The sequence below is a fragment of the Gobius niger genome (assembly GCF_951799975.1).
Source record: "Gobius niger genome assembly, chromosome: 1".
In the NCBI taxonomy this organism is placed as follows: Eukaryota; Metazoa; Chordata; class Actinopteri; order Gobiiformes; family Gobiidae; genus Gobius; species Gobius niger.
The window spans coordinates 61,128,974-61,145,062 of NC_136852.1; the positions used below are offsets into that span (position 1 = coordinate 61,128,974).

Consider the following 16,089-nt stretch of genomic DNA (forward strand, 5'->3'; position numbering starts at 1 on the left):
GCAATAGCCTGGCTGAGCTGGTAGATTTTCTTTTTTTCTGCTACAAGGAAAGAGCACTTCAATATGAGAAACCTGGTCCATGGGGACTACCCTGGTATGATATTAAACGCACACCTTTCCCTTGCTCGGAGATATTGGTGTGTAACAGCATGCAGTTCACGGAAAGGACGACACTTTGAACACCGAATAAAAAGAGCACTTCAAAAAAAACAACTGCCCACATTTATACTGGGCTCGAAAACAAGTGTAGCTTCCCATTCACAGGCCAGAAGCTGAGGGATGCAGGGTTTAACAGGAATTTGAGGTGTGTAAAGCTGCAACATCAGAAGCCGTTTTAGTACTGTAGTGTTTGGACCTTTCTGAAAAAGTGGTTCAAAAAGACATCCCAACAGGAGATATCTTCAAATGGTGCAGCTGTGGCACTTTAAAATATTAATGGAAATAATCAGCACCAACCACTGGTTTTCTTCAACATTTGAGGCAAGTGAGAAGCTTTAGCTGGGACCATTTCCAAAATTTGATACTTTGATAATCATATCAAAGTTTTGTGAACAAAACTATTTGCATGCTGAAGATCACCCAGCAATGTCCTTTGTCTTGTTAATCAAAAGCTGTTAGACAACAGCACAACACCAGATTCAGATATCATGTACCAGCATTCTGTTTTTGTAAAACCCCTTTATGCTTCAGAACCAAAACCATGTTGTTTTCTATTCCTTTCATTTTCTTTTAACATCCGATTGTCACCCACTGGGTCTCACCATTGTTTTTGCAGCACATCGGAGGCAGTTGCAAACAAAGGCAGTGAGTTCACACTTGCACTGCCATGTGTGGATTGAAAATGAGATAATAATGTCCATAATAATCTCCACACTGAAGCAGAACACGTTTCCCTTTTCTGTAGAAACTGCAGAGAAATGAGAGCAGGAGATGGGGATTAAGGGAATGTAGAGAGGACACCTCTCAGAGGCTCAGCCCGAGGCCCAATGTGGGCACAGTCTAACCCTTGTCAAAAGTGGATTAGGCCCAGACCAGTCCAATCTGGTCTCACAGGGATCCTGGCAATTCACTCAAAACAGGGCTTTAGATCCTTGATTTTCAAACTCTGACCAGGCATCGTTTAGTTCCATAAAGATCATTTTTGCATACTGCTCATATGGTTGTCCAGTTGCCTTTAATAAGAGACAAAAATGAAACAGCATTAATAAACAGTAACATTAAAATGTGAAGTGTATATTCACTATGACTTGTACTTTATCTGGGTGGACGACCAACACAGCCTTTCTGTAGTACTTCTTGACTTGATCTGGAGTCACAAGGTCAGCCATGCCCACAGGCTTCCAGCGAGTCTCCCCCTCCCACAGCACGGTGTGAAGAGTGGACAACAGGGCACGAATGTTTCGCTCCTTCCCCTCGATCCAGTCCAGAATCTGGAAACCAAAGCACTGGGTTGACCACATCTTGTTGCAAATGCCGGTGTGGTTTTAGAACTGTATAAGTTGTCATTGCCTGTAATTTGAGTGGATCTATTTCTTTCGTCATTTCCTGTCTTCTCATCTCAGCTATAGTCCTTGGTCCCTTTCTATCAGGTCTAGAAGCAAAACCCTGAGTCGAGAGCAAGTCCTCAAAATCGTCCTCCTTCACTTTTGGCTTGGCACCTGAACCATAATATCAAACATGGTTATCAAACAGCTTGAATACCAACAACTCTTGATCTTAGTGAGTGATTTCCTGGCTCTAACCAAAGCTGGGCCCCCGCAGGCCACGCTCTTCTCTTCCGCCAATGACACTGCCGAAGTTGAGGTTGTAGTTGGGTTTGGAAGGCTGTGCGCTGGAGGGCTGTGGTGCTGGTGCAGGTTTGGGAGTGGATCCTGGCATCCAGGGTTTGTTCTGTGCAGGTGCAGGCCTACTCGGGTGCCATGGTTGGCCTTGGCCTTTGGCAGAAGTCGAGGAGGGTGCAGGGGCAGGCTTTGAATTGAAAGAGGACCCAGAAAAGGTACTACTTGAAGAACCTGTAAGTCAAAGAAAGTGTGATTTTGCAGGATTTCCTTTTTTCAAATAAAGCTGCATTACAAAAAAAAATCTTACCAGGTAAATTAGAGCCTAGATTTCCCAAATCAGCGAAAGGATCAAAGGTTTGAGACTTTGCCTTTGACATAGACACTCCAGAGGCTATGAAAAAAGATATGAATCTCATTACTTACACCCTTTTTTAGTCTAAAATGTTTTTCCAAAAAGAGAATCAGAACCACATATGAGTATGAGGCTGAATATTTTCAACTTCAAAGAAAATTTACATTTGGTTATGAACAAAATGTTAAATAAAAAAAAAAAAAAAAGGCTAACATCAATAGTGCTAGAATAGAACCAGATGAGAACCACTGCTCTAAACAGACAGGGCTGAACAAATCAGTACCTGTGTTTGTATAGTGTGGTTTGCTGCTTGAAGAACTCATGCCAGCAGACCCATTTGTGGCCCAACTGTCCCACCCACCAAGTAGGTCAGGTTGACTTGCTGAAGATGTCATCTTTGGGGTGTCGTTCACTAGTTTATCTGTGAATACACCCAGATTAGAAAAAGTGTTATTATGATGTCAAACTGACTTAGAAAAAGAGACCAATCTAACTAACTAAGGTTGAAGAGGCTGGTGTTGGAGGCTGGAGCAGCACTGCTGTGTGCTGAGCTGAATCCACTGGTTGTAGAACTATCAGATCCTAGAAGGTTCTCAAACAAATCTGGACCAGATTCTTGATGAGACGAGGCTACACTGGAGCCAAGCCCAGAGCCCGACCCCATTCCAAAGGGATCGAACAGGTCGCCCATGGCTATAGCACACAATGAAAAAAAGGAATAATATGGAGCATCCAGTACAGCTGCTATATTACCAGTACAAGATCGAATAAAAGCTCACGTTTTGACTCTTGTGCGGCTCCACTGAAAAATAAGTCTTCCTGCACAGCTCCTGATATTCCAGAAGAGGGCGCAAAAAAGTCATTAAGGAGGTCACTGTTGCTGGAGGAGGCTTTCATGCCACTTTGTGATGCTGGGTTTGGAACAGAGGACGAGGACGAGGGGTCGGCGTTTAACCCCAAGAGGTCAGCTGTGTCTGATGCAGGTTCTTGGGCAGTAGGAGGCGGGGTCTGGGCATAAGAGACAAGACAGACAACCACATTTACTTCTTTCTCGTACACAATTCATTTAGATGAGAAGAATTAGACAAACTTCACCCACCTGGAAATCAGCATCAAACAGTGGTTCGCTTGTGTCTCGTGACAGCGGCTCTGCACTTGGAGCAGAGTAAGACACAGACTCTCCATCTGACTGATCACTCAGAGTATCCTGGTCATTGTAAGCACACCCCGTTTGACCATCATCACAAGGACTGGAAGCATCTGGAAACACAGCCATGGGATTATGAGGTCAGTTAGACTCTGGATGTTTTTCAGTCTAAACTGTAAAGAAAGATGAGCACCTTCCCAGTCAAGAGTCTGGAAGAAGTTGTTTGCATTGGTATCTGTGCTGGCAGGAGACTCGATTTCTGTTGCATTTGAGCTATCCGGTGTCTGTGCTGGCTGTGGTGATTCTGAATCATAAAATGCAGAAGATCCAGGCTGCCGAGGAAGCTCAGGTTTACCTGAAAGGATAATGTTGAGGATGTTTTCAAGGATATTTCAAGGATATACAATAAACAAGCTGAAAAGAACGAACTAGAGCAGGTAGCAGATAAGAGAAAACTTAATTTAAATTAATTGAAAGCACTTACCAAATTTACTAAGGATTTCCTGCTGTTCATCACGGGAGGAGAAAAGGATTTTAGGATTTAGGCCCTTCGTCGGAAAGCCCTCCCATGGAGGAGTCTTTGTGGTTGGACGATCTCTTGGTTCAACCTCAATGTTCAGGTTGACCTGGAATAAATCTGGGTATTTCTCCTGGATGTCACATGCATCCAAGTCATACCTGTTTAAATAGAAAACAACACCTGTAGTCTATCCTCACACTACCACATAAAAGTTTTTTGTTAAATTTATTTGACAAGTTGATCTGTAAAGTGATCTGTACATACTTTGCAAACTTCACAGTAGTTGCATTTCTTGGGACAAATCCTGTATGGAACTGAACTTGAAACATCTTCATGGATGCCATCTAAAACAACATTCTTAATTAGTAAGTGCTAAACTGCTGTGATCATTTCTGTAAAAGTAACACATTATCTGTAAACCTTGGCTTGTAGACGTCCTCCAAGAGTAGATCTTGCATGATATATCACCACCAGCACATCTCCTTGGACTGTCACATTAAGAGGAATTTCAGCTTTTCCATCTTCTGTTTTAAAATCTCTGTAAATAAATGTAAAATGAATACAATATATAGATAATAGAGCCTCTTATAGCTCCAGCAAAATGCGTATTGTAGAGATTGCGCAAAACTTACTTCATTCGGTCATACTCTTGAGATGTTGTGAGAACACGCTCATCTCCAACGTAAACTTCACAAAAAGGACGGCACCCATTGCGTTGTTTGTTGAACAGTGGCACAGGTGTCATTACAATGGAGTGAATGATCATTGGTTTACTGTGAGGAATGATAGGCTCCTCTGCCATCATGTCACACATGTATTCAATATACCTAACCAAAAGACAAATAATAACAATAACAACAATAATCAAAACAAATACGGCAGTTTCAAATGCAGTCATCACAAATCTGTAAAAAAATAAATAAAAAAACCTCTTGTGAGAAGGGGCAATTCCAGGTGGACAGCGTTTCATTGAGAACATATAGACAGCAGCTTCAGCGGTGGAGAAAAGGCGACAGAAACACAGAAAGGAGCAAACGGCCACAGCTGATGCTGCTCGACCGTCCTGGGGAGGGACAAACAATGTGGATGTTTGAATTCACAGCTTCTACATCGTGTAGATTGCAGAGGGTTTAGAAAACAATACTAACCAAACAATGAACTATACAAATATTTCTCTGGTCCTGTTTGAGCCACAAGTGCATGTTTTTACACACACTGTAGAGACTTCGGAGGTTGGGGGCTCGACGCAACTGCCAATTACATTCTGAAACCTACACATAAACACAACCACGCATTTACACTGATTCCAAATATTAACAATAACTTAAGTATTTGTATCCCTAAATGTGCTGGGGCATACCCTGTTGTGGAAACGAGAAGGCCTGTAAGAGCGCTTGGAGAGGTTGTACACAGCATAGTGGCCTGCGTGACGGGAGTCCAGGAACAAGCGCACGTCCTCGATGTTGTTCTTTATCGCAGACTCAACTCCCTCCGCTGGGAACGACATCACTGCACACACCGGATTTAGATATCAACAAATGTCGGTCCAACAGGAATCCACATCTTAGTGAATGGAAAATGTATGCCTCACCAGCTATTCTGGAAGTTATGTATGAAATATCCAAGTCCCCTTTGGCATAGCTGTAACAGAGGCAAGAGGTCACGAACACCACTGCATAAATTACATAAACGCTAAGATTTACAAGTTGGAAATCAATCAAGTTATACAGTAAAAAACATATAGCTGTGTGGTATTTCTCTAATGAAAAGACTGAATACCCAATATGGGCATGACTCATCATCTACCATACAGAAAAAAAAAAGAGTATCCATACAAGACACAAAACATTTAAGTTGCAAAACAACATTGAAAAGGTTTGCCACAACAAAGATACTGATGTGATGGAGCTGATGGCAAAAATTACTGACATTATAATGGAGTTATGTGGAGGGTGGCAGTTAGAACAGTGAAGCATAAATGTTGGTTTAGTATGCCACATACTGACCACTCATTCAGACACATGTCACACGGCTGTGTGATAAGGCGAACATGAAACTGCCTTTTATTGATTTCATTCAAGACAATGGGAACACCATTTGAGATAGGGAGGAATAAGGCATGATGCTATATTCTAGTGAGTAGTAAAAGTAAAAAAAATATCCAGAATGTCCATTGCCTTGCCAGATCCATCCATTTATACCAATTGTTCTCCCGTGTCCCAAGTTCTTGCATCTTCTTGTCAAATTGGAAAATGAACTACCCAACATTCATCACATGCTTCATTCAAACTAGTATTGAATGGGTGAATTTACAGAGAGCAAGCCGAGTGCAGATTTAGGGAGGGTTTGTTCTGAATTAAACAGAGCTAGGACACAGAGCTGGACATGACACACTTCAGTGACCCGTATTTACCTTGGGTTGCTAGGTTGATGGACACAAAGTGGGCCATGAGGGATTGGGACAGAGAACAGAAACAAAATAAACAAAAAAAAGGGACCACACAATGGGAAAAGTGAAATTTGTAAATGGTGAAGCAAATAAAAGTAGAGAAAGCAACCGTTCTGTTTATCGGGTTCTGGAGACGTAGCATTGTTCACAATAAAACCTGATTGTTATTAAAAAGTGTGGCTTTCACAGCAGTGAGTGAGTCTTACCTAGCGACTGACTGGATGACCTTAGATGAAGTGTCCTTTATGTTTGTGAGGAAGCGCTCAGTCCCTCCCCTCAAAATATCAAAGAGACCACTCCCAGCCTGGTCGGGATCATAAATGCCTACAACAAAGTAGGGAAGCATTACCAGAAATTACCTACCAATAAACTCAAAATATTCATGATTACACAATTACTAACTACCTGCTAAAACTTGCTCCACTATTTGTTGTGCATAATACATATATTACTTTTAATAACTTTTAAGACCTTGGATATACATTGTCAACAAAGGTACACAAGAAGACGAAAACTATTCTAGAAGCTGTTCTCAAGGAAAGCTCAAATGCACTCAGCCATTGGACAGATGGTGAACTGGAGTGCACCAAAATCCTCTTAATATGGAGTGCATTGCCGGCATGATCGGCTGTTTTCATTTAAGTCAAACTCTATTTTACAAGATGTCAACAAAGCAATAAATAAATGACATTATGTAAATACTATTCCATTCATAAGAAACAGTGTTTTAAGTTAACCACTGCATAACATACAAGAAGGATTGACCATAATATTAGAGAAACTTCAAGATAGTATAAAACATGATACAATACAATTTAAAAGGTGATATAAAAACACATTTACAGTAAAGCTATTGATCTGTGACCTTTTGACCGGAGGTTCATGACCTTTACTCGTCAAAGGAAGGCAACGGTCCATGTGTTACCGAGTGCATTCTGATAGTCAAAACCAAAACCAATGCAGCAACTATCGCACTGTATATATCAGGCTTTTCCCCTTTCTCTGATACTGACCATTAGAGTGCTGCAACCCGTCCGACGTCCGATGGGACCAGTCGGAACCCGACGGGCTCGGTCGGACTCGGACAAATATTTAGAACTTATTTTCGGGCTCGGGTCGGACTCGGACACATCAGCACGATAATAAAAAAATAAAATAAAATGGGTCTGTTTCATTTCATGCATTATAAGCGATCATTTGTCAAAAAACTAAATAAATAGAAGATGCGGCATTTAAACCCGCTTATGCACTGCGCAGTGCGCACGCAGTAATGCTTTTAAGAAGTTGTGAACTGCTGTGACAACGAAACACGTGCAGTGACCGCACAGGTAAAACTGTTGCTCCGCGTAGCCTACGTGCGTGCGTGCGTGCGTGCTGCCGTGCGTGCTCCGCTCATCTGTGTTGACGTTACGAATGCCTTTTGATGGATAAAATCTGACTTTTTCCACACAAACAGTATCGTATCCTACTGTGTCATTAGGCTTATGGAAATATTGTGATTTTAAATGTGTCGGGCTCGGTCTGACTCGGACACAAATATCTTAATGCTTGTCGGGCTCGGTTCGGATTTGATCACTGCTCTGTCGGACGAGGGCCGGGCTCGGACAGAAAAAAACGGCCCGATCCGCACTCTACTGACCATATCCCAAACAGCTGGAAGGATCTGCAGTATGTTACCTGCGTTGTTGTGGACATTCTGGATCTGTGTGGGCGGCTGCGCTCCATTGTTGCCGAAGCCTCCATTCTGCTCCAGCAGCTGCAGACATTCATAACCATCATACACAGGCCGCCAGCAGTAGTAAGCACTTAACATCGTTGCTACTGAGTAAAAGTCTTTCAAAAATAAATTGAAAACATGATAAAATCCAGGCAGAAAGAAATGATCATCCCCCTGTCAAAGATCAGCATCCTTTAGTTCACTTTAGTTTAGCAGTGTAAAAATGCATCCCTGGTGCCTCGCAAGCTTCCTTCAGTTTTTGACTAGATCTCGGCAGTCTGTGTCTTTCAGTCTGCCTCTCCATATGTCTGTGTGGAGAGAAGGAGGAGGAGGAAGTGTAGGAAAATAATCTCCTTATAGGTCCAGGAGGGAAACCCCTGCTTAACCCTAATCAGATCATCAATGAGCAAATGTGCAATTACTCTGCCTATATTTGATTACCAGCATAATCACATTTAAAATTCAACACAAGAAAAACAATTAACATTTGTGATATTTGAAATTGCGCAAACATTTCTAACAATAACTACTTTTAGTTATTTTTGAACTAATAAACTCCAAACCAGGTGCCGTTACTGCCACTTGCTGTAGAACTAACGACTAATGTACAGAAGGCCGGGTAATTCATTGAAACCGCAACTTTGTTCATGAATTAGAATTGTATAAGCGACATTGATTTGAAAAAAATTTAATAAAATCAAAACAAAAAGCAAGATCTATCAAAATATGTTTTGTATTAACGCCCAGCGATAGTTGTACAAATTCTAGTTTCTGTTTATGTGTTTACTGGCTTATTTGGTCGGGACAGTGCATGTTAAAGCAATACTAAGTAACTTGTAACTTAATAAATCTTTTTCGTAGTCCCTCTGGGGGTAATACAAGTGTTGATGGGATGACTGGGTCATCTCCCCCTGGTGTCTCTGGCCAGAAGCCCACACTTGTAGCTTTCCCTGCTCCTACCCGGAGGCCCCAATACACACTAACTGAATCACAAAGAAGAAGCTAACAGGCTAACGGGCAAAGCTAACCGCAGGCTAGCGCCACTTAAACAGTATTTACAGCCAAGTTTGAGTGAAAAAAATTATATCCACTGTGTAATTGGATGTACAATATCTCTCTCTCCCTTTGTCTTCTCGGGTAGTGTAGTACTTACTCTCACGGACAATTAATGAGTAAAAAAAGTTTAAAAAACGCAACATGCTGCGACACCTGCAGTGGCGCTTATGGCCTCTGGGCGTTTGTTACTTAGTACTGCTTTAATGAAAACCACACCAGATTGTAGCCATGGGCCAATTTGCATCCGTTGTCTCTAACTCGCAATCTCAAACACACTCTCATTCATCCTGGCCTATTGTACATGTTTTTAGTGTGGGAGACCAGAGTACCCGGAGGTTTTAATGCTTTATTGCTTTTTAGTTTATTAAAGTATTTTATAATATCTAGTCACTTATTTTACTTTGTTTATTGGCTTTGAATGTTTTATTGTTTCTGGTTAAATTATATTTTATTTTCTTGTGCAGCACTTTGGAAACTCTTGTTCATGAAATGTGCTATAGAAATAAGGTTGGATTGGATTGAGACATGGGAAAAACATGCAAACTCCACGCAGAAAGGCCCCATCCAGGTGGGAGTCGAACCCAGGACCTTCTAGCTGTGAGTATGGGCCTAATAGGATGATGCCAGCTGGGCAGGGATGAGCCCAGTAAAGAAAAAAGAAGAAAATGCTTTGTGTGGTCCACGTACAGGCTGCAGAAAGAGTCTCTACAAGTCACCACGACACACTAGCCATGGATCCCCCAAAAAACAACAAGCACCAACCTCTGTAATGGGGGACTTGGGGTTTACATTGCGTGCTGCGGCTATTTCCTGAAGCTGGTTGACCAACTCCGTGATTGACAGGCGTTCCTCTGGATTTACTTTTAACATAGAACCTTTAAAGATAGAAAAAACAAAAGAGTCATGGTTATTATTTACTAGGGCCGGGAATCGATAAAAAAAAATCTTTGAGTCATCTTCTGTACTCTGTAGTACCCTCCTACTGGTCTTAATCAGCAGTGCTGGAAACTTAAGTGTCACTGATGAAGCCTTTTACAGTACAATAGATGACACAAGAATCTTCATCAAAGCAATGCATAAACATAATCAATTTACCATCCCTAGTTTTTACACAACAGAAGGAGGTGTCTGAAGTAAGCAGATGCAAGAGAAAATGTTCTACATACGTATGAGTTCATGATACACAGTGTATTTGACGTCATTCTGGGGGATGGTGTATTTCCCATTGACAATTTGCAGCTTAGCACCATCTTCGAAAGGATGTTGCTTGAAACACAGCAGATAGAGAATGCACCCAAGAGCCTGAAACAAAAGAAATGTATCATAAGCAAAGGCAAGTTACTCCCTTACTATCGTAGAAAGGTAATAAGATAAAAAAATAAAAATAAACATAGAGGCTGTAGGACATACCCAAATGTCTTGCTTTTCATTGATGGGGAAGTTGGAATAGAGGTCAATCATTTCTGGTGTTCGATAAGCTGGAGTTGTGTTTCTTGTGATCTACATAGGGCATTAAAAAAAGGGTGAAAAAAATACAATAATAAAACTATTAGTACTACTGAGCAAAACATACAAGAATTATTGGCATAACACTTCCCCAGAGAAAAACTCCAAACAGAAATATTACTATTAGATTAGACAAGACACGTATTGCCTGGATCCAAGGGCCATGTGCCTGTAAAGTAATGAAGCATGTCTGGCCATCATATAAATGGTAGTAATCCAAAATGATCAGGGAACAAGCAGATTTCTGCCTGTTCACGACAACATGACGTCAATGTTGCTTCAGTTCAACTCATTAACACATTTTGTACATAAGCTGTACATAATGAGCATGTGAATGTAATGAAGCTTAGTGCATTTTATGGATATAAGCAACAATTTACACATATCATAAATGTTATAGGCGGCATCTTAAGCAGCCACAGAAATCATTACCCTCAAAGAAGAAATACTAGTCTTTAGGAACGCGATACATGTGAAAATGCACAGATTGGGATTTGTTTGTACCTCATCTTCCACCATGGACCTCTTCTGTGCTGACCAGCTGTAGTCAGGGTAATGTGACACAGTGGTGGCGCTGCCAAAGTCACACAGCTTGATGGTGCCCTGGTTACTAATCAAGAGGTTCTCAATCTGCATAGCATCGACAGATAGCAGCAAGTCATCAAGAAAACAATGCTAGAAAAACTTGGTCATGATAAATTTGTTGATAGCATTATAAAAAAAAAGATGTGCTTTAATGTATCTTAAACTTCATAATGAGTGAATTTAAATTAGCAAACCTTGAGGTCTCTGTGTATAGCAGCGGGCTTCTGTTTGTGCATGTGCTGCACAGCACGGCACGTCTGGTAGAAGATTTTCAGCACAGTGTCACATGAGAGGGGAGCCCTTAGCTCCACCCGCTTTATAAAGTCCACCAGCTGACCTGAGTAAAAAGAACAAAGCAAGATACTGTTAAAAGTAGGAGACAAAAGAACTTAAAACCGGATATATGTGGTAGCTTCTGTGTAAAGTAAATGAAAGAATTCCAAACTAAATATGTTGTAACTTAAGTGCCAACGTTAAGAAAGGAAGCAGAGCAGGAAACAGAACGGCTGAGAGGGGTAGGTTTCCAACGCAAGCAACCAGTAAATGGTGCTGACTACTCACATTTCTAGTCTGATCTTTCACTGAGTAATAAGTGACTAAGCACTAACTTAGAAATTTGTAGAAGGAAAAGGAAGGAAATGTAAGTACAGTGAAACAGTTGGGACAATATGTGTTTACCTTTACACAACTCTGTGAGGATCAGGAACTCGGCCTGTCCAGTGTCCGACTCTTCTTTGCTGATCGAAGCAGCTGAGCAGAACTGCACCATATTGGGATGGCCTGACAGCTTTTTCTATAAATCATTCAGGGTCAAAAACACAACATATTAGTGGTAAACAACATTGACAATGCTCTGTCATGAGTCATGACAAGCTTGGCAAACAACCATTTTAAAGAGAGTGTTGTAAACAAATGCTACTAAGTAATGCTAAAGTCATAATGATGTTCTGTTGTATTCCTTTAAACTATAAGCAAGTGTGGGAATGATGGTTTGTATACAGTTTGCTGTAAGCTGGGCTCACAACTTTTAAGCTTAAAAGTATAACTTGCCTTCCTTCCTCATTTCAACAGAAAACATACCATAAAGCAGACTTCTTGAATGATTTCTTTGTTCTTCTCTTCTTCATTGGACAACAACCTCTGAAACAAGAAAAGATAAAATGAGTAAACACACTGACATAAATAACATTGCTTTGGTTCATTTACCTTAAGAGCATAGTCTTTTCCACTGGCCATGTCCTGGGCTTCATACACAAAGGCAAATCCTCCTGGTGCAGAGTAAGAATGTGTCAATGTTTTTTTTTTTTTTTTTTTTACTGCTATACATAACTGCAAAATGCTATTACCAGTGTGAATGAAAATACTCCTCAAAGTAGTACTTATTGAACGCAAACAAGTATTCAAGTGAAGTGAACCATAGTGTTCTCTGTAAGCAGTGAGCAACCACATCGGAGAAACCTGAGCTTAAAAGATTTGCTCAGGGATGCCACAACATAAAACAAAGGCTTTCACAATTGTTTTTCTTTTCCATTTGAGCAATATGCCACAACTTAAAGGAACAGGCCACCCTTTTTACATACTGAGATACGTCCTTACCTGAGCTGAGACAAGTTGATGCCTACCTGTCTGTGTCCTCAGTCACGCAAAATGACCAAAGATGTTGTTAGCATTTGGCCTCTCCCAGTATAATCCTATAGCTCCAAACGGGAGTGAAGTTGGAAGCTACCACGCTCTTCCACAGGCACGCACAAAGACCAGACAGGTACGTATCAACTTGTCTAAGCTCAGGTAAAAAACATATCACAGCATGGAAGAACTGTGAGCTCTCAGTCACACAAAAAGCCCCCTCTCCAAATGTATTCCTATAGCTCGTAAGGTAAAGGTGAAGGTATTGGTTGCTATACAGATAGGTAAATCAACTACGAGCCTGACTTAAATGTCAAGTCAAGACTCACTGTTCACTAAAGCAGTGCCAAATAAGATTGTTGTTCCCAGTGCAAAAAATACTTAAAGCAATAGATGGTCCCAGCCAGGAGGTTTAAATTACTTGATACAAAAATGACAAATAATACTTATTTATTGTTTAAAAAAATATGGTTTTCAATTATTCTGGAAGCAAAAAGAAAGTGGAACAGGTATATATGCTTTCTTTTGGCTGACATATTGACCATATGACTGACCATTCCATTAAGCAATAGAACAGTTGAATCTTGTCTATAAACGTACAACTTCAGTCAGCAAAAACAGACAGTTTGCGTTTATATGAGGGGGGATGATTCTCTGTTTCATTGAGTAGTAATAGTAATAGCAGTTATCAATTGAATTCAACAAGCTTCCCAGAAACTGCCTACAACAACATGCAGCTGTTTGTTTTAGCGTTGAGAGAAAAACAAAACAACATATAAATCACATAAAAGATCCAGATTAAAAAACAGCCACTTTCACTGTCATTCTTCCTAAAGTCAAAACATCAAAAGGAGTAGCCTATAGCTGTTGCATGTCTTGCAGAAAGGAAGGGGGGAAAAACACACACACACACAGAAAAAAAATACATCGGTAAGGCATGTGTTGCTGAAGTGTAACTAGAAAAAGTTAAATAATAATACAGGGAATGAAGACGTGATCATCTGGGTGTGACTCATAACTGTAAAATTCAATATCAATGTAGAGATGTTAACTAGCGATTGACGTTAGCGTATTAGCTACACACTAGCATAAGCTTGCCGCAACTGTAACAAAACGATTCGTACAAAATAATCTCACCTTCTGCTATGACCCGTTTTATCCTCAGTTTCATGTCACCGAGCTCAACGATTTGTCCAACGAAGTCATTTTGGTCCCGGCTGGCAGCTCCCGCTGAACCGGGCCCGGCTAGAAAATCCAAAGCGGACTGAAACAGGGACATCTCTCCTGCCCCACTTCAGACTGATACAAGCGGATCCCACTTACACAGATATACAGTTTCAGTCAAGGAAAGTCCGCACGAATACTATCCGGGTGTTTGGTTTGCTACAAAGGGTTATCTTTGAAAGAAATGATCGTGACAGTGAAAGCAAACATCTTCTTCCTGCAGCTGATTTACGAGGCCGCCACCATCGTCGAAACTCACTTCCGCAAATTGCGACGGCGTCACAACACGATCCAGACACGTGACGAGAATGTTCAACAGGTAGGGTACATTTTGTGCTGGTGGGCTATGTTTTATTCATTTTATGTTTATTAGCTTCCAAGTGTATGGTTTGTATTGTATTAGATTATGTTATATTATTTGCTTAATTGAAGCCAACATTTTTAAAGATAAATGCAATGCTGATTAATGCTGTTTTGATCTTGTTGGAGGCTATAGCCTACTAGAAGAACCCAGATGACAAGTTTTTTTTCAATCATTTTGTGAAATATATAGGAAAATAGCACAGGCTTATTTCAGCTTTTATAGTCATTAGTTTTAGAGAGCCTTTACCCCCTCTACAGTCCAACAAAGGAACTACAACAACTGAACTTGAATACAATCAAAGAGCTTTAAATAAGCTACTGGAGTCTGCACACTTGCACAAATTAGGGTTTGTACCAAACTAGTTTTAGCTGCGGAACATGGCAACCCAACCAGGGCAGCTCATTCTGCTTGCTGTTTAAAGGAAAATGTAGGCTAAACATCTTGTATATTGTTGTTTTGTGAATAAATGATTGAAGATGATGATGATGATGATGATGATGATGGTGATGATGATGATGGTGATGATGATGATGATGATGATGATGATGATGATGAAGATTGTGCTACATTGCTTATTAGTAGCCTATCAAACATATTTATTTGAACACATACCTTATCTTGAGATTTTTTTTTTCATAAAATGAAGATTAACATAATTAATCTAAATATATATATATAAAAATATTTCGACCTGGATAGACTCAAACAAACAAAAGCAGCGATTGGAAAGATTTATTAACATATATATTTTTGGTGATCAGACCCTGGCAGTAGACATCGATTTATGGATTAAAGTTATATGGATGGGTAGCTTAACGTGAGGGATGTCTTCCCACAGAGACACTGGTGGTGGTATGGGAGACCAGTGAAGGATGTAGTAGCGTGGAACCATTGATAGAAGAAGGTGGAGGTGGGTCGCAGCACAGCTGCAGGGAAGCAGCCAAGCCATGAACGCTGGAGGCTTAAACGCGGGACACAAAGGGCTATGGGGGTGATCACTTTATGTTACATTTTATATGAAAAGCACTTCATAATTAAAGTTTGATTTGATTTGATTTGATTTGATTTGATTTGATTTGATTTGGTTTGATTTGATTTGATTTGATTTGATTTGATTTGATTTGATTTGATTTGATTTGATTTGATTTGATTTGATTTGATTTGATTTGATTTGATATGATTTGATGATTGGCTGTGATGAAGGTGGGGCTCTGCACTGATAGACTGAAGTGAGGTGTGACTCTTGCAAATGCGATTGTTGGCTGGAGATAGGTGACACTGAAATGACTAAATTAGTCTTCCAGGTTAAAGAGACTAGATGCAAGTTGGTCATTTTATGCTCACTACTACCACCTCAGGCCTTACTGCAGTCTCAGCTCGTGCATGACGGCACTTCGGACCGAAGTAACAACTTTTTGAGTGACAGTGCAAGATTTTAGAGGCAGTTGTGGTGAATAGGTCTGGGCTCATTCTACACATTAGGACATGGCTGGAACATTTCAGGGAAATGAAAATATTTAAGATAAGATATTCGACATTTGGCATTCAATAAGATCACTCAGGGTGTGCAAAACAGACAGGAAATGTGCAGTTAAATAAGTAAAAGCAAAAATCTTAAGGGGCGGAATTATAACAATAAGGAAATAAGAATAGATAAAAATACGGAAAAAAAAATAGAACAGATTCTAAAAAGTGCAATATCGAGGTGCAAAGTTTGCAGTCCTAGTGCAAGTTGTCAATAAGTGATGCTTGTACAGGGAAT

At 40.4% G+C, this 16,089-nt stretch overlaps 1 protein-coding gene across 1 annotated transcript; it reads right to left on the reverse strand.

Annotated features, from left to right (window-relative positions):
* Positions 1 to 25: 25 nt before the first annotated feature.
* Positions 26 to 14,235, reverse strand: gak (cyclin G associated kinase). The gene is made up of 29 exons (XM_079564048.1): positions 13,877 to 14,235; positions 12,320 to 12,381; positions 12,194 to 12,253; positions 11,792 to 11,906; positions 11,308 to 11,450; positions 11,033 to 11,158; positions 10,433 to 10,522; positions 10,189 to 10,324; positions 9,785 to 9,897; positions 7,927 to 8,005; positions 6,456 to 6,573; positions 5,392 to 5,441; positions 5,161 to 5,309; positions 4,949 to 5,071; positions 4,730 to 4,863; positions 4,433 to 4,627; positions 4,221 to 4,338; positions 4,065 to 4,144; positions 3,765 to 3,958; positions 3,474 to 3,635; positions 3,233 to 3,393; positions 2,913 to 3,141; positions 2,632 to 2,826; positions 2,417 to 2,554; positions 2,089 to 2,172; positions 1,743 to 2,012; positions 1,510 to 1,658; positions 1,254 to 1,430; positions 26 to 1,172 (listed from the first exon to the last, which is right to left on the reverse strand). Exons 1-29 carry the CDS (start codon positions 14,016 to 14,018, stop codon positions 1,071 to 1,073), a joined length of 3,894 nt encoding a protein of 1,297 aa, XP_079420174.1. The 5' UTR covers positions 14,019 to 14,235; the 3' UTR covers positions 26 to 1,070.
* Positions 14,236 to 16,089: the final 1,854 nt, after the last annotated feature.

What these genes read in the sequence shown, in the direction of transcription:
- gak (XM_079564048.1), bottom strand. Translation starts at nt 14,018, where the DNA reads ATGTCCCTGTTTCAGTCCGCTTTGGATTTTCTAGCCGGGCCCGGTTCA. An exon ending in TGTGTATCATGAACTCATAC is followed by an intron (nt 9,898 to 10,188) that starts GTATGTAGAACA and finishes CTATCTTTAAAG; the next exon opens with GTTCTATGTTAAAAGTAAAT. An exon ending in CAAGAGTATGACCGAATGAA is followed by an intron (nt 4,339 to 4,432) that starts GTAAGTTTTGCG and finishes ATTTATTTACAG; the next exon opens with AGATTTTAAAACAGAAGATG.